We start from the raw sequence: 24,172 nt of genomic DNA on the forward strand, positions 1-24,172 counted from the left end.
GTGGCATTTAGCCCCAGACAATGATGCAGTGGGAAGCCGTTCCAGCCCCAGACTGTGTCACAGAGAGTAAGCTCTTGGAAGACTATGAGAGGCTGAATACATGTCTGGACCATCCCTGGAGACAGTTACAGAAAAGTGCATGACGATGTTTCCTGTGAGAACATTCTAGAAAGTCCCAGATCCATTCCATTTCCTCAGAAACATAAGAGGAGTGTTATTATTAATTAGGAGCCTAAATACCCAAGGGGCTCGGGCAGGTAATTTGAATGAGGATAAGAGATACTGGTTTGGTGACTCAGGTAAAACTGAGAGACCGTTGCTAGTCCAAAGTGGTGGGTATTGCCAGTTGTTGGCACAGGAAGATGCTATGTAAGGGGAGCTCCAGAGACCTATTATTTAATGTGAAATTTCCCAAGTTTTAAAACGGTGGCCACTTATCAAAACTTTTAAAATACTTTGTGTGCTAAAGCTTCTTAGCTCTCAGTTTGAGACCCTATGACTAATGATCTTGGGTCATTTCCCATGCTTGCTCTCTAATGGTGGTTATAAATCCAGAATAATAAGAAAAAAGATGATTGAGAAACTTTGCACTGTTATTTCCAGTTTATGAAATGTGTTCTCTTCACATTTGGGACACAGCTGTATATTTTAAAAACATATCCATCTGAGGTTGGACGGCATCACTGACTCGATGGACATAAGTTTGAGCGAGCTCCAGGAGTTGGTGATGGACAGGGAGGCCCGGCGTGCTGCAGTCCATGGGGTCACAAAGAGTCGGACACGACTGAGTGACTAAACTGAACTGAACCTGAGCTCTATGCATCTGACTCTCCAGCCGCCAGGCCAGGCAACCCCAAGGTTTCATAGAAATGAAATCCCACAAAAGGCCCTAACCTTTCCAGTTAAACTTTCATTGTGAAAATCCATTCTATCTTCAAAGAAGTGCTAGTTCCTAAATTATTTACTACTCTTCACTTTGCAAAACTTGTTAAAGACAATCACCATAAACCACCAGTAACAATTTCATAATTATAGATAAATTTTATTCCTAAATAGAAGATGAAAAAATTGAACCCAGCAGTTTATTCAAAGAATAATGAATATATGACTGAGCAAAGTTTATTTCAAGAAGGTAAGGATGGGCTGAACATTAGAAAATCTGTTGATTCTTGTGTTACGACTTCCCTGGTAGCTCAGACGGCAAAGAATCTGTGCCTACAATGCAGGAGATCCAGATTTGATCCCTGGGTTGAGAAGAGCCCCTGGAGAAGGAAATGGCAACCTTCTCCAGTATTCTTGCCAGGAAAAGTCCCAGGACAGAGAAGCCTGGGGGCTACAGCCCATGGGATCACAAAGAGTCAGACAGGACTGAGTGACTAAGCACATTCATACCTGTGCTGAAAAAATTTTGAAAACTGTGGGAATTGTGAATTAAGTTTTGTCTGGGGCAAAATGAGGACTGCAGCCCAGGAGACATTCTTTTTGGATGGCTCTGAGAAACTGCCTCAAGGAGGCAAGAGGAGGAATAGGGATATATAGGAGTTTTGCAACAAAGGGCAGGTAGTCATTTGGGAACACCAAAAGATTACTGTTAATGAAAGAAACCAGATATGGCAAGTTAAGGAATTTAGCACTTTTCTTTGTATGGGAAGATGCAAGAGTCTGGACGCACTGAAATCATTCCTTTGATCTGTCCCTCAGCTTTCTGGGGCCAGTATCCTGTATTTTCACATCCTGAGTTCCCTCAGGGCTCATCAGCTCACCTTCCACGATGACGATTGTGACAGCGACACCCTTTGTTAACTGATGTGGCAGGACATATTCCATTTCTCCTAGTGTAGTTCATTATATTCATGAGTCAGAATAAAAAAGGAGCACAGTGATAGAGCTCAATAGACAGTTGATAAATTTAATATCTTTCCCAATTAAATGCTTATAGTAAATAAGGAACAGAAAAATGATGTGTGTGTGCTCAGTCATGTCCGACTCTTTATGACTCTCTGGACTATAGCCGGTCTGCCTCTCTGTCCGTGGGATTTTTCAGGCAAGACTACTGGAATGGGTTGACATTTTCTTCCCAGGGGATCTTTCCCACCCAGGGATCAAACCCACATTTTTTGTGTCTTCTGCATTAGCAGGGAGATTCTTTACCCCTAAGCCATTGGGGAAGTCCTTAAAGATTATAGTGTTCTAGGAAATGGCAACCCACTCCAGCGTTCTTGTCTGGAGAATCCCGGGGACGGGGGAGCCTGGTGGGCTGCTGTCTATGGGGTCGCTAAGAGTCAGACAGAACTGAGCGGCTTCACTTTCACTTTCACTTTCACTTTCATGCATTGGAGAAGGAAATGGCAACCCACTCCAGTGTTCTTGCCTGGAGAATCCCAAGGACGAGGGAGCCTGGTAGGCTGCAGTCCATGGGGTCGCTAAGAGTCAGACACGACTGAGCGGCTTCACTCTCACTTTTCACTTTCATGCATTGGAGAAGGAAATGGCAGCCCACTCCAATATTCTTGCCTGGAGAATCCCAGGGACAGAGGAGCCTAGTGGGCTGCCGTCTATGGGGTCACACAGAGTCAGACACGACTGAAGTGACTTAGCAGCAGCAGCAGCAGCACCAACTAGGAGCAAATGTTTGTCATCCTGAGTTAAAGACTGAGTGCCCTTTTTCTTGTCTTGTGTTGATATTTTGGCCAATGCAAGAGCAAGAGTGAAAACTGCATTATTGGTAGGTGATATGATCGTTAAAATAGAAATTTCAGAGACATCAGTTGATAAGCTATTAAAACTATAAGACATTTTCAGTGGGGTAGTACACAAGATAAATACATACAGCATTCCATAGCTTGTATGTACGTTACACACATTTACATTTGAAATATCCATTGTGATTGATATTTAAGTCATTTCAAGTTTTTACTATTCCAAAAAATGTAGCAATAAACATTCTTGTACAGACCATTTCTGAACATTTATTCATTTACCTCCTTGAAATTAGCTCCTAGAAATGGAATTGTTCAATAAAAGATTATGGAAATTTCATATTGCCAAACTATGGGGCAGGGATCTTTACTTAACCTTTTTTTTTCCTCACTTTATTTTTTGTCAAATGGCTAACCAGTTGCCCCAGTATTACTTACTAAATAATCCATTCTTTCCTCACCACTTTGTAATAGATTTACTATACATATTGGATTGAAGGATATCTGTATATCCTATATTTCATAGTAAGTGAAAAAAATCAGATTCTAAATCTGTAGGTATTCTTGGACAAGTAAAAATTGTAATCTGTGGAGTTATATAAAAGCTCAATCTGTGGAGTTATATAAAAGCTCAGAAGTATATTTTTTTAAGTTTTTTTTTTTTTTTTTTTTGACGTGGACCATTTTTAAAGTCTTTGCTGAATTGTTACAATAGTGCTTCCGCTGTTTACACTTTAGTTTTTTGGAGGAGGGGTTTGTAAGATCTTAGCTCCCTGACAAAGGCTAAGCATTGGAAGGTGAACCCTTAACCACTTGACTGCCAAGGAAGTCCCTCAGAAGGACCTTAAATTGTTTCCTTTTTGTTTCCTACGGGCAGATAGTACTTCTTTGCCTAGAAAATCCTTCCCCTCTTGTAGCTCATTTTACCTAGGTAACTTCAATAGGAGGGCATCCTATTTAAGTCTTAGCTTAAATTTCTTGGTGGGTGTAGGGTAGGGGGGTTCGACACAGGGGGTAGGCAAACACCCTGTCCTAGGTAATCATTTTTTCAAAGAATCCTGTACATGCCATACTACCTACAAACCATCCTGCATGTTCTTACTTATCTAAATTACACCTTATTGTTTCTCTGGACCCCAAGCTCTATGAGGGCTGCACACGGGTCAGTCTTATTCATTCTGGAGCCTAGCACAGTGCCTGGCAAATAACCGTCATTAACTGAGCACTTCAGTTCAGTTCAGCTCAGTTCAGTCGCTCAGTCGTGTCCGACTCTTTGCAACCCCATGAACTGCAGCACGCCAGGCCTCCCTGTCCATCACCAACTCCCAGAGTTCACTCATACTCATGTCCATTGAGTCAGTGATGCCATCCAGCCATCTCATCCTCTGTCGTCCCCTTCTCCTCCTGCCCCCAATCCCTCCCAGCATCAGAGTCTTTTCCAATGAGTTAGCTCTTCACATGAGGTGGCCAAAGTACTGGAGTTTCAGCTTCAGCATCATTCCCTCCAAAGAAATCCCAGGGCTGATCTCCTTCAGAATGGACTGGTTGGATCTTCTTTCAGTCCAAGGGACTCTCAAGAGTCTTCTCCAACACCACAGTTCAAAAGCATCAATTCGTCGGCGCTCAGCCTTCTTCACAGTCCAACTCTCACATCCATACATGACCACAGGAAAAACCATTGCCTTGACTAGACGGACCTTTGTTGGCAAAGTAATGTCTCTGCTTTTGAATATGCCATCTAGGTTGGTCATAACTTTCCTTCCAAGGAGTAAGTGTCTTTTAATTTCATGGCTGCAATCACCATCTGCAGTGATTTTGGAGCCCCCCAAAATTTATTCTGACACTGTTTCCACTGTTTCCCCATCTATTTCCCATGAAGTGATGGGACCGGATGCCATGATCTTAGTTTTCTGAATGTTGAGTCTTAAGCCAACTTTTTCACTCTCCTCTTTCACTTTCATCAAGAGGCTTTTTAGTTCCTCTTCACTTTCTGCCATAAGGGTGGTGTCATCTGCATATCTGAGGTTATTGATATTTCTCCCGGCAATCTTGATTTCAGTTTGTGTTTCTTCCAATCCAGCGTTTCTCATGATGTACTCTGCATGTAAGTTAAATAAGCAGGGTGACTTACTGTTTGCCAAATACCGCGCTAGGTGCCTTTAACGACCTCACTACACCCTTAGATACTATTATCACCTCAGTTCTGAGAGTGAGGAAACCGAGTCTGAGCATGAAAGCTTGTCCTGCTGCTGCTGCTGCTAAGTCGCTTCAGTCGTGTCCGACTCTGTGTGACCCCAGAGACGGCAGCCCACCAGGCTCCCCCGTCCCTGGGATTCTCCAGGCAAGAACACTGGAGTGGGTTGCCATTTCCTTCTCCAATGCATGAAAGTGAAAAGTGAAAGTGAAGTCGCTCAGTCGTGTCCGACGCTCAGCGACCCCACGGACTGCAGCCTTCCAGGCTCCTCCATCCATGGGATTTTCCAGGCAAGAGTACTGGAGTGGGGTGCCAGTGCCTTCTCCGGAAAGCTTGTCCTGCGGGCTATTAATTCTCAGGCCTGTCTACCTCTTGGTCACTACGCGGTGATCAATAAATATAAGAGGAAGAACAGCCAGCGAGGTTCTCTCAGAGTGGACATTACACTTCAACTGCAGGCCTGGGCGTGTGCTTGGACTGAAAACCCTTTAAAAAGCCCAGGACCACTCAGACCCTGGCAGGCTCCGCCCACCCCGCGCCGAAACCGGAAGGGAGCGTCAGGGGCGGGGCGGGCTTCCGGGGACGGGGCGGGGCCGGCGTTGGTTGGCCGGCTGCAGCCGGAAGTCGGGAGGTTTGGGGTCCAAAGACGCCGGCCTGTGACAGGGGAGAAGGAGGCCTACGAGAAGGTTGCCTCTCCGTCCCTTGGCTCCCGGGGACCCTCGGAAAAATCCAGTGCCCCGACCCTGCGGCCGGCCCCTTCCCCTAGGCTCTCTCCGCTCGATTTCGCCACCGCTATGTGGGAAGCGAATCCGGTGAGTAGCCGGGTGGGATGGGGCGGACCGATGGGCGGGGTTGACGGGAGAGGGCGGGCGGAGTTCCCGGGAACTGCGCCCCCCACACCCCGCACCCCTCCTGGCCCCGCCGGCCGGCTGTTGAGTTCCGAGAACGCGGAGGCCCCGGGTTCGGCGGCTCCGGCAGCACCTTGCGAACAGTGGAGAAGGCTTGGTGGGTCTCCAGTGCCGGGCAGGCTGTCTGTCCCGTCCCAGTGATTGATTTGGACTCGCTGTGGTTACTCTGCTCCCCATCCCTCCACACTGTCGTTTTAGACTGCGTTTTGCTGTCTGGCTGGCGTTTCCTGGGCGTCGAACCTGTGAGTCTTCGTTAGGCTCAGATGTACTTGCCAGCCCTCCACCTCACCCCTATCCAAAGCGAAGGGGCTTTCCCCCCCGGACTCTCCCCTGAATGGGCCTAAGAGGAACCGCCGGGGCGCCTTTCCCCTTTTTGATGGACAGCCTGGGAAAACGGGTGGGAGGGGTGGAGGGGCGAACGTGTGTTCTTAGATTTTTTTTTTCTCCCCCGGGTGGACGGAAGTGGTGACCTGGAGCGTTCCCGCTGCAAGTCTTTCTCCCTCCGGTATTCGCATTGTGTCTACATATATTTTTATTTTGTTTTTGTACCTTCGTTTAATATGCAGCTTTAAAAGAGAGGAGTCCGTTTGCCAGGAGTATTTCTATTAGTCTCCTGTTAGAGGCGAAGTCGCCTGGTAACACAGTTAGACGCTGTTTACACCTTTGAGTTAACTGGAAAATGGCAGAATCATGTATCAGCGAATTGTTGGCCAAAATATGTGCAGCTGCCCCGTCTATTGAGAGAAATTCCTGAGTCTACTTTAGTAACCCAGTTTCCATATTTGCAGTAACTCCTTTTCTGTCATCAGTACTACATCTTCCTCGTTCCTGGAGTATATTTCCAGGTAAAGAAGAGAGTTATCAGTAAATTTCCATCTGTTTTTCCCCAGTACAGACTAGTCTGTTGGTCTGGATTTTTTCGCTGCATGTTGTGGTTCCATCCCAGACCTTCATGTAATGATGGTCATCATTTAAGACTTTTTTTTTTTTTTTGGCTCAGACATAGAATCCTCTAATATAAGGCCACATCAGAGGAAAGTAATTGCCGGGTTTTGATTTTAGCAAAAATAATTGCAGATTGTGAGAATGTATTCTGCTTATATATTCACTTTCGCTGTCATCAGTCAGTTTCATATATTATTATTATGTGTGTGTGTGTGTATTCAGTTTTTATTGGCTGTCCTCTTCCTGGTTTCTCCATAACACATCTTTACTCATCTAAGTACATGTCTTGCTCAAAGTCACATGTCTTAAATCCTTCATTATGTTGTAAGCTCCACAGGGGCAGAGATTTTTGTCTGTTTTGTTTCCTGTGGCATCCAAAGACTAGGGAAGAGAGCCTGGCATATAGTAGGTGCTCAGTAAATGCCCCTTGAATTCACAAAGGCCATTGTATCAACACTGGGAAGACTCCTTTGCTCCATTTTTTTTTTTTCTCTTTCTCCATAACGTACATATCAGATTTCACTATTGGGTCACTGGTGTGTTTGTGAGGGTTATAGAGGCGCTAGTGAATATCTCCTGTATTTAGTTTGTTATGGCATTATCTCACTTCTTTGGAAGGAATGGTTGGTTTTCTCTGAAATCATTCTAGTGATTTTGCTTGATTTCAGTAGAGCAGATTGACTTTTGTTAATTGTGATGAACTTTGCACCTACAAACCCACATTCTTCTTCTGACCCTTGTCTTGCCACTCTAATATGTCTTAGTGGTCCTGTGTTTTCTTACTGATACTGTTTTTCTTCCTCTGAGCATATGAATACTATCAATAAGGACAGTTTGTGAAGTGAAAGTTGCTCAGTCATGTCCAACTGTTTGCGACCCCATGGACTACATAGTTCATGGAAATCTCCAGGCCAGAATACTGGAGTGGGTAGCTTTTCCCTTCTCCAGGAGATCTGCCCAACCCAGGGACTGAACCCAGGTCTGTTCTGTATAAATACAGCCAGCATCCTGCATTTGGGTTTCCTCTGGCAATTTGTTAGTTTCTTTTAATAGAAGAAGCATCTGGATTGTCTGTCCAGCTATGCTCCTGGAGTAAAAATTAATTTTAATGTTTCTCTAAACCAAACACAATTGGGAAGATGAAAAAAAAAAAAGCATCCTAAAGATAAATACAGATGACTCTGTGTTACCCACCAGTGTAAATTACTGTTTACCATTTCTTTCCATTGAATGGTATAATAAATTCCGCTTTGTGGAGGAAGGCATAGTGAACTGCTTTAATTGAAGATGTCTGCTAATTTCTCCCTGTATTGTTTTGGTAGTATCTATGACTCTAATACGCCACCTGTAATCTGCAAATATATCTCCTCTGGCAAATACACCTCCTGTGTGATACTGTATTCTACTTGCAAGTGTTTTGGGGAGATAACTGCACTGACTCTGGCTGTGGTAATACTAGAAGCAGCCGCCCCCTTCCACCTGGAAAGTCCCCCAGACATGTTTGGAGTGTGGAAAATCACCATGAACTTGCAGCATTTCCTTGGGTGGGGGGAAACCCCACACAAGAAAACCAAGGAGCTATAAATAAACTTTATCTCAGCACACAGTTTTATTTTCCTTTTTCAAGACAGTCATGAGGTTGGTGGTGATTCTGTTCAAGTCTTTTACCAGCCAGGCACCGACTGAGGCAGACCCGGTTGACAGGTGGCATGTTCTCAGTTCCAGTGGGGGTTCCTGGCAGTTCTCCACCCACTGGGGGAGGCAGCCCTTGGCCAGTGTCCCTCAGTTTAGGAAAACGGCAAGATCTGCAGAAAGGACTTGGAAGGAGCACCATCACTGCCTGACTCTGCATACCCTGACCTTGCCCTGCCTTTTGCTCTCTCTGCCATTGTCTTACCCGTCTTTGCTGAAAATAGATTAAGTGTCAACATTACATGGGAGGGAGTTCCAGCTTCTCTCTGATGACAGAAAGTGAAAAGTGACAAACGTCTCTTAAGATAACAAGTCATCTCTTGCAGTAACAGGGTCTTAGTTCATAAAGAGTGATAAACTCTTGTGAAATTCCTTTTCCCTTGTTAGCTCGGACGGTGAGAACAGTCTAGTGACGTAGCGGAGGGAGGAGGAAATGACTTTGCCAAGATCAAGCAGGTGGGGAAGCCACGGAACTCTTAGCACCCATGTCCTCGCTGCCTCTGTCCTGCGCTTGGCGGGAGCCGTGATGATGTTTGTAAGTCAGCGCGGCACTCCACCTGCCAAGCCTCCTTTTCCTCTGTTGTTTTATCATCACAGCTGAGCTGCTTCCAGACTTCTCTCCTTTCTCTGTCCAGCATCTTGAGAGAATAGTCTTACACTTTCTGTCATTCTTACTCAAACCTCAGCTCCGCCAGCCCTGCCTCTGCCCCAGCACCTGGCTTGCTGGGAGGTCACCAGGAGCTTACGGATCACCATGCACAACGGCCACCTGCACACCTGACCCTCTTCTGTCTTTCTGCAGCATTAATGCCACTGGAAGTATTTCTCACAACCTCCTCTCTCTTCTTTTGGAATTTTCTGGGACTGTACTTCTTTGGATTTCTTTTCCTTCCTGTGATTTGTCCTTGAATCCTGATCTTGGCTTAGCTGCACTGCCTTTTTCTGTCCTGAAACGTTCCACCTTCCCCTTGTTCTTGTCTCGGTGCGTCTTTCTGAACTCCCAGGCTTCAGGTATCACTCTGATGGCCGTGCCTGCCCAATGTATGCCATTAATCCTGACCCCTTCTCTGAACTGGGAGATGGACAGAGCTACTGGTTGTCTGTCCAAGAGTTCACAGGTAGCATGTCTAAACCCAGCTCCCTGAGCTGTCAAGTCATGATTTCACCCCATCAACAAACACGAGATAAACACCTGCTTACTCCAGACACTAGGAAGGGACCAGTGCAAACCTGGACCGCGTCAGAGCCTATCCTCAAGGGCTGGAGGTATAGTTTGAATGGGGCCAGTGTTGCCAGAGGGTGTCTGGGGGACTGGGTAGGTTTAGTGAAGTAACTTACAGTTTGAGCTAGGTGTCCGAGTCACATGATGTGGTCTCATGGAAAGGACAGAGGAAGCAAAATAGCTGAAGCCCGCGAAAGCAAGAGAGAATGACCCGTACAGCTTCAGTGGAGGAGTGACATGGAAGAAGAGCATGGCTGGTGGGTCAAGTCTAGGTGAGGACATCGCGAGAGAATGAGTGTGGAGGGCTGTAGGGGGTGGCAGCTGACATCTGTGGCTGTGTGTGTCTGGAGTAGGCAGTGTCTTTCATAGACGTACCCTTGGGCTGGAGGGGGGATGGAGGTAGGGTGGGTTCCTCGCAGGGAAAGTTTAGACAGTGTAGTGTCTATGCAGACATGTTCTCAAGATCAGCATCCACTTGGGGTTTGGTAACTGACAGGTGCTTCCAGACTTCTCTCCTTTCTGTGTCCAGCGTCTTGAGAGAATAGTCGTACACTTTTTGTCTTTCTTACTCAAACTTCAGCTCCCCCAGCCCCTCCTCTGCCCCAGCACCTGCTTTGGCATTGTCTTGGCATTCTCTATAATTGTTCTGGCAATGGGTTTAGCTGAGCTTAGAGAGGTGTGTGATGTGTGCGATGTTTGGTGGCTGGGGGCAACACTGACTAGTTTACGGGGTCCTCTGGTACTTCTGTGAGGTGGGGGGGGGGGTGTAAATTACTGTCCTTTGTTTAATGATGAGACAAAGGCTCAACCTTGGGTGCATTTTCTGAATAAGGACAGCCCAGTTTTCAACACAGAGCTTTCTGTCCCCAGAACAAGTGCTTTTCCCATTCCAACTTGGGATGTAGGATTTAGAATGAGTAGAAAAGACCCTGTGGGGAGGGATTCAGGAAACCAGAGCTAAAGGAAGGGCTCCTGAACTGCAGAAAATCTTTGTGATGACATCTCTGGGGATTCAGGACTTTCTAGTGATGTCGCCCACGAATAGGAGGAGAAAGACAATGCGGCCCTCCTGGAATTGGCATGGTGGGCACTGCACAGGGCTTAGGGGTGAGTCTGGTGTCAGGGCAGAACAGTCGGAGACAAAGCTGGGCGTGCGTGTTCATGGTTGAGGCCTGAAGGGATGGCGTGGGGTGGTTCACCGAGGGAGCCCCCACTGGCCTGGTGCTCATGCAGGGTGTTGAGGCCTTTGGCACGTGCAGCTTCCCCTCCCAGAGTAGACTTGCTTTGGAAATAAGGTCTGAGGTCGCTCACTCATTTATTTAGCACTTACTATAAGCCAGTGAGTTCTCAGGCCCAGAGTTCACGGTAGTGAGCAACCCAGCAGGCCTGGCCCTTGTGGGTTTGCGGTCTATGCAGTGAGGCAGACATTACACCAATAACTGCACCTTAGCGTTCAACTCCAACCATAGTAGAAGCTCTGAAAGAAAAAGCACACTGGAATGTGTAACAGGAGGAGCTAGTGCTGGACTCGGAGATCCATCCGGTCAGGCCACCCAGTGAGAGCTCCTTCTGCAGAGATTTGAGGGACTGAGCAAGGGTTAGCCAGGTACAGTCATCATGGGAGGGGAGGAGGGCTGTTCAGACAGCAGAGATGCCCCGAGCGAAGGCCCCGAGGCAGGAAGGAGCTTGAGAGAGAAGCCATCTGTGGCTGGAACGCCAGGAACCAGGAGTCCGGCCGGTAGGTAGTTAGGAACAGGCCACGTGTCGATTTGTGGCACCTGTTTAGGATTTGACTTTTACCCTCAGAGGAGGGGTTTTACAAAGATCATTCTGGCTGCTGTGGGGAAAATGAGTTCTGTGTTAGAGAGTATGCGAGGCAGAGTGATGGGCTGCCAAAGGTCTCCACATCCTGGTCACCAGAAAGTGTGACTCTTGTCAGGTCACGGAGCAAAAGGGAGTTAAGATTGCTGGTCAGCTGACTAATAATGGGGAGTGTATCTTGAATTGTACAGGTGTACTCAGTGTCGTCATCACTGGGGTCCTTAAAAGCAGAAGATGGAGATAGGAGTGAGTCAGAGGGAGCGTGAGGCTGGAGGAAGAATCACAGATGTGCATCATTGCTGACTGGAGATGGACTTAAGGGAGCCGTAAAGCAAGCAGTGCGATCGGCTTTTAGAAGCTGGAAAAGCCGAGGAAATTGAGCCCCCCAGCAGCCTCCAGGTGGGAACCAAGCCCATCTTAATTTTAGCCTGTGAGTCCCACATCAGACCGCAACAGACCTGTGAGATGAGAAAGTGTGTTCTTATAAGTCACTAAATTGGTGGTGGTTTGTTCTGGCAGTGACTAGAACTTGCACAGATGGACATCTGAAGGACCGTGGGGAGGCACTTAGGGAGCTGTAGTGTGTGGTCCAGGGTTGAGGAGAGCAGGGTGGGTCAACCCAGGTCAACACAGTCACCAAATTGACACACTTATAATATCAGATAACTGTAGGATTCAACCAGCCAGGATGTTTGGAAGATGGGAGCAAGTGGATTCTTGGACTGCTTCAGTTTCTGGAAAGTATCTGTTCCTGTTCTCTTGTAACACTGGTTGTGTTCTTTATATATTCACAATACTAAGGTCAGTCTTCCTCTCCAGTGAGTCAGGAAAACCATCAGATTCTTGGAAGAAATCAGAGCCTAGCAATTGAGCCATTTCCAGCATAGTTTGGTGACTTTGTGAAATCTGGTATTGTATTCTCAGCATTAAAGCTTGGGGTAAAAAAGGGTTTAGCGATGTTTTGGCCTTGGACTAGTAGGTTGCCGTTATTTACGATGCTGACTGTGTTTCAGCATCACTTCCGTAGGCCTCTGGAAATCAAGCTTGACCATAGGCTTAATCCGTATCACGAAGAAGTGTTTTTAATTTCATCCCTCCCTTCAGCAACTCTTGTCAGCACTTTTATCCTTGGCAGCCGGTAAATCAGGTGGGAAGAGGAATCTTACAGACACTGCCATTTCTTCCTTCAGCGTCTGAAAGCACGTGCTCTGAGGTGGCAGGATTTGCTGGTACTTGGTTTTCACTGTTTCCTTCCACACCCAGTTACACTCGGGAGGCGCATCGCTGCCTTCTGAGTGTCCCAGATGTTTAAGCATCATTTAGGAACCCAGCAGCACATTTCCTTGCTGTTTGTATAGCTTGAGCTCTTTTAGTTGTGAATGGATTGCACCTTTTCCAGCCCACGTCACAGCCCACAAAAGTATCATTGCCTGAATGAAAGCCAACTTCCCTTGTACCATGAGTTCCCATCAGTAAACAGAACAGAAGGCTGTTGAGTTCTCCTACCCTGTTACATACTACATGTGCTACAAGAATGGATTTGTATTTTCTCTCTTGTAGTCTGTTCAGTTTTAAAACTAAATACATGTTGAAACACTCAAGTGATAACAATCGCTCTGCTGTATCATGTGCCATTGATAAGATGTGACTTCCAACAGAGTAATTTAATAAAGAAATTTTGTCAAGAGCTTGTTTTTTTTTGGTCACAGCAGTTAAATTGGGCATTAAATTTGAATTGACAGATTCTCAGCAATATCAAGACTTTTGCCCATTTTAGCTGGGTAATGCCTGTTTAGCCTGGGTTCCTCTGTATCCTTATCAACAAAGGAGATTGATTTGGGCTCTGTTTGAAAATTGTGTGGAAGTTTATTTGTTTTTACACCATTATATTTGCTGAACACCAGCTTATATGAGCTGATTAACACAGACCGAACATAGGCGTTATGGTAAGAAAATAAAGGATTTTTGTGAAAATCATTATTAAGCTTATATTTCAACTTTGCAAACTGCATGTGAACAAATTTCTTCCTTTACCTTTTTTTCTCTGAAAATGCCTTTGAACTACTTCCTAATTCTTAAGGACCATGTTTTAAAGATGCTAAGGAAGACAAAAAGGGACTAGGACTGAGCACCAGGAACCTGTGAAGTGATAGCATGAATAGATGTAAAGATGCAAACGGTTGAGGATCATGGCCAGAAATCTAAGATGATTTGGAGAGTGTGATTCAATGAAAACTGAGAAAAAAGTAATTTAGATTAATGGGTAAAATGTTACTGAGAGGTTAAATAAGATAAGGTCTGATAAAAGTGTGCAGGACTGAGGACAGCTCATTGGAGGTCCTGGCAAGTGCCTGTGTGCGTGCGTGTGTCCGTCTGTGACAGTGGTAGGAGATACTGGGCCAGAAGCTGGCAAACCCGAGTTAGAGTAGGTGTTAGCGTGCCTGGAAAGGAACCAACAAGCACAGTGTGTGTAGACACACAGTTATAGTTAGTAAGCCTCCACAGGAGATGAGGCAGAATCCCCAAAGCACTCAACCGAAAAGAAGATTGAAAAAAAAAGATGAAAAGGGGACAAAGAACAGGGGACAAGTAAAAAGCAAATAGCAAGATGATAAACCTAACCAATCAATAATAGCAAGTAATACTCCAAACATCCCAGTTAGAAGGCAGATTGTCAGATTGGATTAAAAAGCAAAACCCAGCTGTAAATTGTCTACAGGAAACACACATGGAAAATGAAGACACAAGTAGGATAAAACTAAATGGAAAGAGATACACAGTGCTAACTCTAGTTGAGAGAAAGAGTGGTATTAATATTATAGTAGGTTTCAGTGATAATGGTATTATTAGTTATAAAGAATGCCATATCCTAATGATAAAGAAGTCAGTTCATCAGAAACAACTTTAAACATTTATACACCCAATAACAGAGTATCAAGATACATGAAACAAAACTAGTAAAACTGTTAAGGAGAAATAGACAAATCCCATTTTAGTTGGAGATTTTAATACTCCTGTCTCAATAATTGATGGAATAAGTAGTTAGGAATGAGCAAGGGTATAGAAGACTTGAACAACATTATCAACATCAGCTTCAGCTGATCAATATTTATAGACCATTAATTACATCCAACAACTGCTGAATACACGTTTCTTTTTTAACTACACAGAGAATATTTAGCAATATAGATCATATATCTGGGCCATGAACGGAGTCTAAATACATTTAAAAGAATTGGGGTCATAGGTATGCTGTCTGAGTGAAATGGAATTAAATTAGAATTCAGTAAACAAAAGATCTGTAAAAATCCTCAAGTATTGGTAAGTAAATAGTAACCTTACAAAACTCATTGATTAAAGAAATAAGGGAAAATAGAACATGAAAACCTATCAAATTTGTGGTATGCTGCTAAGCAGTACTCAGAGGGAAATTTATAGTTATAGCTGCTTATATATAAAAAAAGTCACAAATCAGTGACCACAGCTTCCTCCTTAAGAAATGAGAAAAAGAAGAGCAAATTAAACTAAAGCAGGAACAAAGAGATAAAGTTTAGAGTGAAAATCACGAAAATGAAACAACAGAGAAAATGAAACCAGAAGGAAAAATAGAAAAAGGGAATACAAATTACCAATATTGAGAATGAGAGAGATAGTATCACTACATATTCTACAAATGTGAAAGGATAGTAAGGGGATTGTTATGAACAACTGAATGTCAGTTAGTGTGATGACTGAGATAAAATTGACATGTTCTCTCTAAGACACAAATTACCAAAGCACCCTCAAGAAGTAAATCACACAAATAGCCCAGTATTTACTAAAAAAATTAAATTTGTAGAAAAAACTTACCCACAAAGAAAACTGCAAGTGCAGTTGCTTGCCAGTGATTTTTATAAACATTTAAGGAAGAAATAATAACAATTTTGCACAGACTTTCAGAAAATTGAAGTTAAGGTAATACTTCACCACTCATTCTATGAAACTGTCACCATGCCAATACCAAAACCAGTCAAAGACGCTATAAGACAACTACAGATCAACATCCCTAATGAATGTAGACACAAACATTCTAAAGGAAATTTTAACAAACCAGACCTAATAATATATAAGGTTAATGCATCATTACCAAATGGTGTTTATCCCCCAAATTCAAGGTTTGTTTAATATTTGAATAGCAATCAGTATGTGCTAATCACTCAGTCATGTCTGACTCTGTGACCCCATGGACTCTGTGCCTGGGATTCTTCAGGCAGAATATTGGAGTGGGTAGCCGTTCTCTTCAGGGGATCTTCCTGACCCGGGATCAGACCCAGGTCTCCTGCATTGCAGGCAGATTCTTTACCATCTGAGCCATTAGGGAAGCCCAGCACTCAGTATAACTCATCTGCAAATACACTAAAATGAAAAACCATATGATTATTTCAATGCATGCAGAAAACGCATTTGACAAAATCCAGTATCTATTCCTGATACAAGTTCTGAGCTGCCTAGGACCAGAAGAAAACATGCTCAGCCTGAGAAGGGGTGTACAGAAAAGGTTAACTGAACAGGCCTGGGCTGCTCAAACTCTGCACATTCTCAAGAATGTGCAATGACCAATACCTGTTTTCATGACTGTCCTTTGCTGAACTCCAAAGAACTGAACTCTTGGAATTGGTTATCTAATGAGTGTAATTGCATGGTCGCGATCTTCAGCCATGCTCCATCAGTGTCCAGATAGTTTATACTAGCAATGTGATTCATAGTGAGTTCTAACCTTCTGGAGGTCTGGAACTTTGGCAGCTGAGGTGGGTCACCCACACAGGTGCTATATGCTTGCATGACCAATACCCAGTAGAACCCCTGGACACCTAGGCTCAGGTGAATGTCCTTGGTGGGCAGCACTCTGTTGCCCACAGAGTTTCTGGGAGAATTAAGTGTCCTGTGTGACTCCAGTGGGAAGGGACACTTGAAAGCTTGAACATGGTTCCTCTGGACTTCACCCCATCCAATTTCCTTGTGGTGTTTATTTCACTCTGTATACTTTTACTGTAATAAACTATAGCCATAATCGACCAACTCTGAGTCCTGTGAATTCTTCTCTCATGAGCCTCAGGTTGACCTTGGGGACCCCTGACACATGGGACATCTATGAAATACCCGTATCTAATATTAAACTTGGTAGTCAAAGACTGAATGCTTCCCCACTAAGATCAGGAATGAGGCAGTGATGCTTGTTGTTTATGTACCTTTATCCTGGAAATTATAACCAGTGCAGTAAGACAAGAAAAAGCACAGAAAAGAAAAAACAGACATCTGTATGCTAGAAGAAAGAAGGAAAGCTTCTGTCTGTATGATGCCTATATAGAAATGTGATGAAATGTCCAGAAGTTTTCTAGAATTAATAAGTGAGTTTACTAAGGTTGCCAAATACAGAAACCATATCCCCAAATCAACATATATCTACATACTAGCAACATTCAATCAGAAATTGAAATTTCAAATGCAGTTCCATTTACAGTAGTATCAAAAATAGGTATGAATCTTGCAGAAATGATGTGTGGGATCTGTACATGATGTGTGGGATCTGTACATCGAAAACTATAAAACATTATTGAAAACAGTTAAAGAAGATGTAAATAAGTCAAGAGACATACCTCATTCATGGGTTGGAATACTAAATATTGTTGAGATGCCAGTTCCAGGTAGCTCATTCACTATTCAATCCCAGTCGAACGTGAATGGACCTAGACTTGCCAAAGCAGTTCTGAGAAAGAAGAACAAATTGGAGTGCTAACCAGACCACCTGACCTCCTCTTGAGAAACCTGTATACAGGTCAGGAAGCAACAATTAGAACTGGACATAGAACAACAGACTGGTTCCAAATAGGAAAAGGAGTACGTCAAGGCTGTATATTGTCACCCTGCTTGTTTAACTTCTGTGCAGAGTAAGTACATCATGAGAAACGCTGGGCTGGAAGAAGCACAAGCTGGAATCAAGATTGCCGGGAGAAATATCAATAACCTCAGATATGCAGATGACACCACCCTTGTGGCAGAAAGTGAAGAAGAACTGTAAGAGCCTCTTGATGAAAGTGAAAGAGGAAAGTGAAAAAGTGTAAAGCTCAATATTCAGAAAACTAAGATCATGGCATCTGGTCCCATCACTTCATGGGAAATAGATGGGGAAACAGTGGAAACAGTGTCAGACTTTATTTTTTGGCGGCTCCAAAATCACTGCAGATCGTGATTGCAGCCATGAAATTAAAAGACACTTACTCCTTGGAAGGAAAGTTATGACCAACCTAGACAGCATATTAAAAAGCAGAGAGATTACTTTGCCAACAAAGGTCCATCTAGTCAAGGCTATGGTTTTTCCAGTGGTCATGTATGGGTGTGAGAGTTGGACTGTGAAGAAAGCTGAGCACTGATGAATTGATGCTTTTGAACTGTGGTGTTGGAGAAGACTCTTGAGAGTCCCTTGGACTGCAAGGAGATCCAACCAGTCCATCCTAAAGGAGATCAGTCCTGAGTGTTCATTGGAAGGACTGATGCTGAAGCTGAAACTCCAATATTTTGGCCACCTCATGCAAAGAGTTGACTCATTTGAAAAGACCCTGATGCTGGGAACGATTAAGGGCAGGAGGAGAAGGGGACGACAGGGGATGAGATGGTTGGATGGCATCACCGACACAATGGACATGGGTTTGGGTGGACTCCAGGAGCTGATGGACGGGGAGGCCTGGCGTGTTGCAGTTCATGGGGTCGCAAAGAATTGGACACAACTGAGCAACTGAACTGAACTGAATGCTACCTGATTAAAAGATTGAGTATGAAACTGGACTTCCTAAGTGGCACTAGTGGTAAAGAATCCACCTGCTAATGTAGGAGATGCCAGAGACGTGGGTTCAATCCCTGGATCGGGAAGATCCCCTGGAGGAGGAAATTTCAACCCACTCCAGTATTCTTGCCTGGAAAATCCCATAGATAAAGGAGCCTGGCGGGCTACAGTTCAGAGAGTTGGACACGACTGAGCAAGCAACATGATATGAAACTCCACTCAAAACCGTGTATTCAAAATAGAAAAAATGTTTATTAGAATAGAAGGCCTAGAAGTAGGCCCACAAACATGGACAACTGATTTTTTAATAAAAGACTCGGTGGAAAAGGGCGGTTTACTCGGTGTTTTGTTAGAAGAAATGTTTAAGCCCCTGTGCCAGTGAGATTCCCCCCATGCTGATGGATTGGTGTGCAGCCTTGGAGATGTCACATCGGCCCCAGGACCTGCTCTGACCACTCCTGGGTTGGTACAGCCTAGAGCTTGTGCACAGCCTTCCCACTGCCACTGTTGATTCCATGTGGGCTCTTGTTGGCTTTCCCTGGTTCTCTATGTTAACTTTTTGACTAGTCTGCCATTCTGCTTATATCAGAGCTTCTCCTTAATTTCATGAAAAGATTGCTATTTTTTTTTTCCAATAATGTTCTTAGGCATGAGGTTCTCTACTCTTTGTTCATGTAGAGCCAGCCCCCTCAGGCAGATATATGGATCTCTGCACCCTAAGCAGGGGTGTACCTTTGCTCCGGTAAATAGAACCCCAGTGTCACTGTGCCTGGAACTGGAGATGGGAGCCTGTTCTTCCCAGAGTGCCACCTTCCTCTGAGTGGGCACTGGGCGAGAGGGGAGATGACAGCCCTCGGTCGTCTTGACTTACTCCTCCTGCCATGAAAACTTTACCCTGGGAGCAGACTAGGTGGAAGCAGTCAGGGCCCCGTATTCACAGCATGTTGGGTCTGGACAGGAGCTTCCACCAAATGAGTGGGGACTGGGTAGAGGAAAGGAGACGAGTCCTTGGTGTTGTCTGCTCGAAATAGACCTTTCACACGTGGGGGCAGGCAGCCCCTTCCAGGGTGTCATAGCCCCAGACTAGCAGCTGGACAGAGAGGAAACCCCTGTCTTCTTGTCTGCAACACAGAGCAGGGGGAGCAGGGCTGATGGAGCAGACCTCAGCTCAAAGGCCAGACCCTCCCTTGCCTGCTCTGAGACTTCGTAGATTTTCTTGAGCAAATACTTCTTTTGCTTTATGCTCTTAGGATAGTTTCCAGAGACTAAATGTTGTTGTTCTTTAAAATAATGTCCACCAGTTAAAATGCAGTTTTGTCATTCCAAAAGTTCCACCCTGTTTCTAAGCTTTTGATGCCTAGTTTTGGACCTTCTTCCTATAATAAGGGGGGCTTTCCTGGTGGCTCAGATGGTGAAGAATCTGCCTGCAGTGCAGGAGACCCAGGTTTGATCCTTGAGTTGGAAAGATTCCTTGGAGCAGGAAATGGCAACCCACTCTAGTATTCTTACTTGGATAATCCCATGGACAGAGGAGGCTGCAGCCCATGGGATGGCAAAGAGTTGGATGCAACTGATCGACTAACAGTTCATGCTTTGACACATATAAGAAACAAGGAGGTTTTCATTACCAAATATTATTTCCTCAAGGTGTTATGTTTATACTAACCAAACAAGTGATACTTACTTTAATAAACTCATCAGAGGGTTTTAGCCATCTGGAATGTCATTTTTCTCTCACAGGCCAGGATTTTGACTTTAAACTTATCTTCCACCTGGCCTTTCAATTTGATGATCCAAACTGATTGCTCCCAGGCCCCATAAATATTCCCTTTGGAAAAGCTAGCATTGTAGACGGGCTCCTCCAGCATACGCATTGCACTTGAAAATTTACAAAACGTTTTTTTCCACTTTACATTAACTTTTTTTTTTTCTCCTCAGCCTGATGTGCAGGAAGTATCATTGTCTGCCAGTTAACCAGAAGATCAAGCAGAGTATGGCATCCTGGCTGATCGAACCCATCTCACTGACATTTATTGACTGCCTCCTCTCTGGTGGACAGCTTGTACACACTCCTTTTGTTGCCTATAAATGTATCATAACCTCGATACATTACTTCCGTGGTTACAGTATTTTAAAGGTATTCACTGAAGCTTGACTTACCTCTTTGAGCCTAATTATATACACTAGTCATTCCTTTGGAGGGTGAACTTGTTGAAAACCATACAAGTTAGTCTTGTGAACTGAGTCTATAGAAAGAAAGTCATAACATCTGTGAAGCAAAGCAGTCACATTCACCTTTAGCCCCAGAGGAGAGAAGAGACAGGGGGCTGGCATCTTAGGGAAGAACCGATGCTCCAGAGGCCTCGGGTATTTCTAGAATCTTCTTTGAACTGCCAGCTGTGTGATTCTAGACAATGTAATTATCTTTCCTCTATTTCGTTTCTCCCCCCCCCGCCCCACACTAATTGGAGAATAATGACTTCTCTTGTGCCTTGGATTGTGGAGGAAAACATTAGTGTAAGTTGACGAGGAATTTTATAAAATCTGAAGCTCCTTAGGGCAGTGGTACCAGCCTGTGGTATGGCCCTCTCTGTACAGGGATGATAAGACAAGTCTGTCCTGGGCGCCCCTCTGACCTGCTGACACACACACAGCTGCCTTTGACGGGCCTCCTGGAAAGGACTGTGGTGAACACGCCCGCCTTGTGACCTGGCTCACGGCGTGGTCCTGGGTTAGTGTGACGCACCACAGCACACCGGTTGCTTGTATGCTGTGTCTGGGGGGCTTTTCTACTTCCCATCCCTTTTCTCCTCGATGGAACTCATAAGCCAAATATTTATCCGAACTATTTCCTTGAAATTCATCCTTCCCAATTTTTCAAGTTATTTTCGGAAGAAAAACTAAATTTAGGTCACTGTTGCTTTCTGTGTAAATGGGCAAATTAGGTGAACAGTAAATCATAAGGAAGAGTAGGCGCTGTGAATAACTTACACAGCTGATCTTAAAATTTAAATCACTGCCTTTATTCCTGGTAAAATATATAAGGTGGAATGCAGGTGCTGTGTGTTCAGCTGCTAAATCACATCTGACTCTGCGACCTCACGGACTGCAGCCTGCCAGGCACCTCTGTCCATGGGATTTTCTGGGCAAGCACACTGGAGTGGGTTGCCGTTTCCTCTTCCAGGGGATCTTCCTGACCCAGGGTTCAAGGCCGTGTCTTCTGCGTTGGCAGGCGGATTCTTTACCTACTGAGCCACACAGCAGAGCCTAAATCTACAGCTCTTGCTCTGAGGGTGTTCTGGTTTTAATTTCTTAGCAGCCAATCCACTTTAAAACATGAAGGGAAATTCCTGAACATAATTACAAAGCATTCCTTGGAGAGAGTTTCCAAACAGGAATGAAAAAATAACAAGCCCCATCCCCTGTGCTCAGGTACTGTGCTTGGTACTCTGCAGGACTGGGCGTCATGTCTCCCAGCAGCCAGGGAAGAAGGATCTTCTCATCTCAGGTCTGTGAGAAGGAAACCAGGCATAGAAGGTTTCTCAACAAGGGCATAGAAGCTTAGCCCAGGTGAAACCACTTCTGGATACTTTAAAGAATGAAATTTTTTCCAAATTACCCAAGTACTACATATTCTTTGCCAAAAAAAAAAAAAAAAAAAATCAGAGATACAGGAAATTAAAGTTTTGACAAATCACCAGTAACCGTTTAACTGTGTGTGTGTGTGTATGATGAAACACACACACATACACACACACACACACACACACACATACACACACACACACACACACGGCAAAGTCTGAATGATACACAGTTAAGTGAATAGTATTGATTAACCGTGGAGAAAGCAGGTGAGAGCCACCAGGAAGGGAAGTGATGGTCAAAGAAGTCTTTAGCTTTATCTTGAATGTTCTGCTTTTTTGCAAGGAGAATATTTTCATATATTAGCTGTACAAATTTAGTAATTTAAAAACCCTTAGAGAATGAGGACAGAAAGCTACATTCTAGGTAAAGTTGAATCTTCATGACTCACCTCTTTCCCTCTTTTCTGGTGACCTCCTCTTCATCACATTCTCCACCCAAAAGTGTTTAAAACTTTCAAAAATAATAACATGTACATGATATAGACAAGATTATAAAGTCATTGATAAGGAAATATAAGGCAGTGTTCCATCGTGTGGAAGTGCACAGACCCTGGGTCTGCACTGCCTGGGTTTGAACCCTGGCTTCCCTGTTGTGACCTTCTCATTTATAAATGTGGGGTAGTAATAGTACCTATGTTACAGGGCTGTTGTGAGTGTTGCTCGTGCAGTACTGGGGACAGCATCTGGCACCTAGGAAGAGCCCATCCTATAGATCAGTCCTGGGTGTTCACTGGAAGGACTGATGCTGAAGCTGAAACTCCAGCACTGGCCACCGGGTGCGAAGAGCTGACTCATTTGAAAAGACTGATGCTGGGAGGGATTGGGGGCAGGAGGAGAAGGGGACGACAGAGGATGAGATGGTTGGATGGCATCATTGACTCGATGGACACGAGTTTGGGTGGACTCTGGGAGTTGGTGTTAGAGAGGGAGGCCTGGCATGCTGCAGTCCATGGGGTCGCAAAGAGTCGGACATGACTGAGCAACTGAACTGAAGTGAACTGAACTGAAGAGTTATATAAGGGTTACTATTATTACTATTATTATCCTAACATTCAGAGAAAAAGCCGTGTTAAACGTATATCCATTTGGACTTTTCTGTGTGTATGCATATACACGTGTGCATATATAGACATATACACATTTATGTGGGTAAAGATAGATGTATATTTTTATTAAAATTGGATCATACTGTTTCCATTTATTATAGCCTTCTTTGTACTCTCAATACTATATTTTACAAACATCTTTCCATGCCACTAAATGAAATATGAAAATTAATTGCTTTTTTTAAAGATACGCCACACAGCTTGCAGGATCTTAGTTCCCTAGCCAGGGATTGAATCGGGCCCTGGCAGTGAAAACTCTTCAGTCTCAGCCGCTGGACCACCAGGGAGTTCCCGAAATACGAACGTTTAAAACAAAAATCAAATGTGTCAGTATTTGGTTTTAACTAGTAGTGGTAGCGTGGATCCTTCAGCCAAATACATGAACAGAGGATAAGCCACATTTCTCGGCGCTAAACTGAGAAGCTGGAGTGCTTCTTGGTGCTGATACAGCTTGCTTAAGTGGTGGCAGGGACATCGATGCATCCACCCAAGTGTCTGATTGATTGTCATATTTGTTAAGCAATGATCGTCAATATTTTTTTTTTTAATTAAACACCAAGATTTTTTAAACAGACTGGACAGTTTAAGCGTAAAACTAAAATTTGTGGTTTACTTCATAATCGCAGACTGAATCGAGGCTTCCCAGGTGGTACAGTGGTAAGGAACCTGCCTGCCAGTGGAGGACATGAGAGATTTGGGTTTGACCCCTTGGGAAGATTCCCTGGAGAAGGAAACAGCAACCCGCTCCAGTGTTCTTGCCTGGGAAAGCTAACAGAGGAGCCTGGCGGGCTCCAGTCCTAGGGTCACAAAACAGTCAGACGTGACTTAGAGACTGAGCATGCACACTGAAGCTTTCCTCTTTTTTTTCCTAAACAGCCCACTCTGGGAACTTCTCTTATAAGCAGTTAATCCAAAACCTCCAAACTGTTTGTCCAGCAGTTGCTGCTAAAAACTGGAACTTTATGTTCCACGTCTGATGTGCAAATGTGATATTCATCATTTTACATGTTTATCTTCAGAGCCAATATGCAAGACACTATGCTGTTTGTCAGCATCAGAGTTGACATTACAGATCTTTGTGAGAAGAAAAATGATGTGTAGAAACTTCATGGTGTCCA

General features: G+C 44.3%; 1 protein-coding gene across 6 annotated transcripts in view; it reads left to right on the plus strand.

Annotated features, from left to right (window-relative positions):
* Positions 1–5,505: 5,505 nt before the first annotated feature.
* Positions 5,506–24,172, plus strand: part of PARP11 (poly(ADP-ribose) polymerase family member 11) — a 33,696-nt gene continuing 15,029 nt past the window's right edge. For 2 of the 6 annotated variants that reach the window (XM_005207192.5, XM_024992016.2), the window contains exon 1: positions 5,536–5,705. In XM_005207192.5, coding sequence (XP_005207249.1) covers positions 5,688–5,705 — 18 coding nt within the window. In that variant the 5' untranslated portion in view covers positions 5,536–5,687. The other 4 variants (NM_001082452.2, XM_005207191.5, XM_059886622.1 and 1 more) reach the window with 4 other exon arrangements.

This window comes from Bos taurus, chromosome 5 (genome assembly GCF_002263795.3).
Source record: "Bos taurus isolate L1 Dominette 01449 registration number 42190680 breed Hereford chromosome 5, ARS-UCD2.0, whole genome shotgun sequence".
Lineage (NCBI taxonomy): Eukaryota > Metazoa > Chordata > Mammalia > Artiodactyla > Bovidae > Bos > Bos taurus.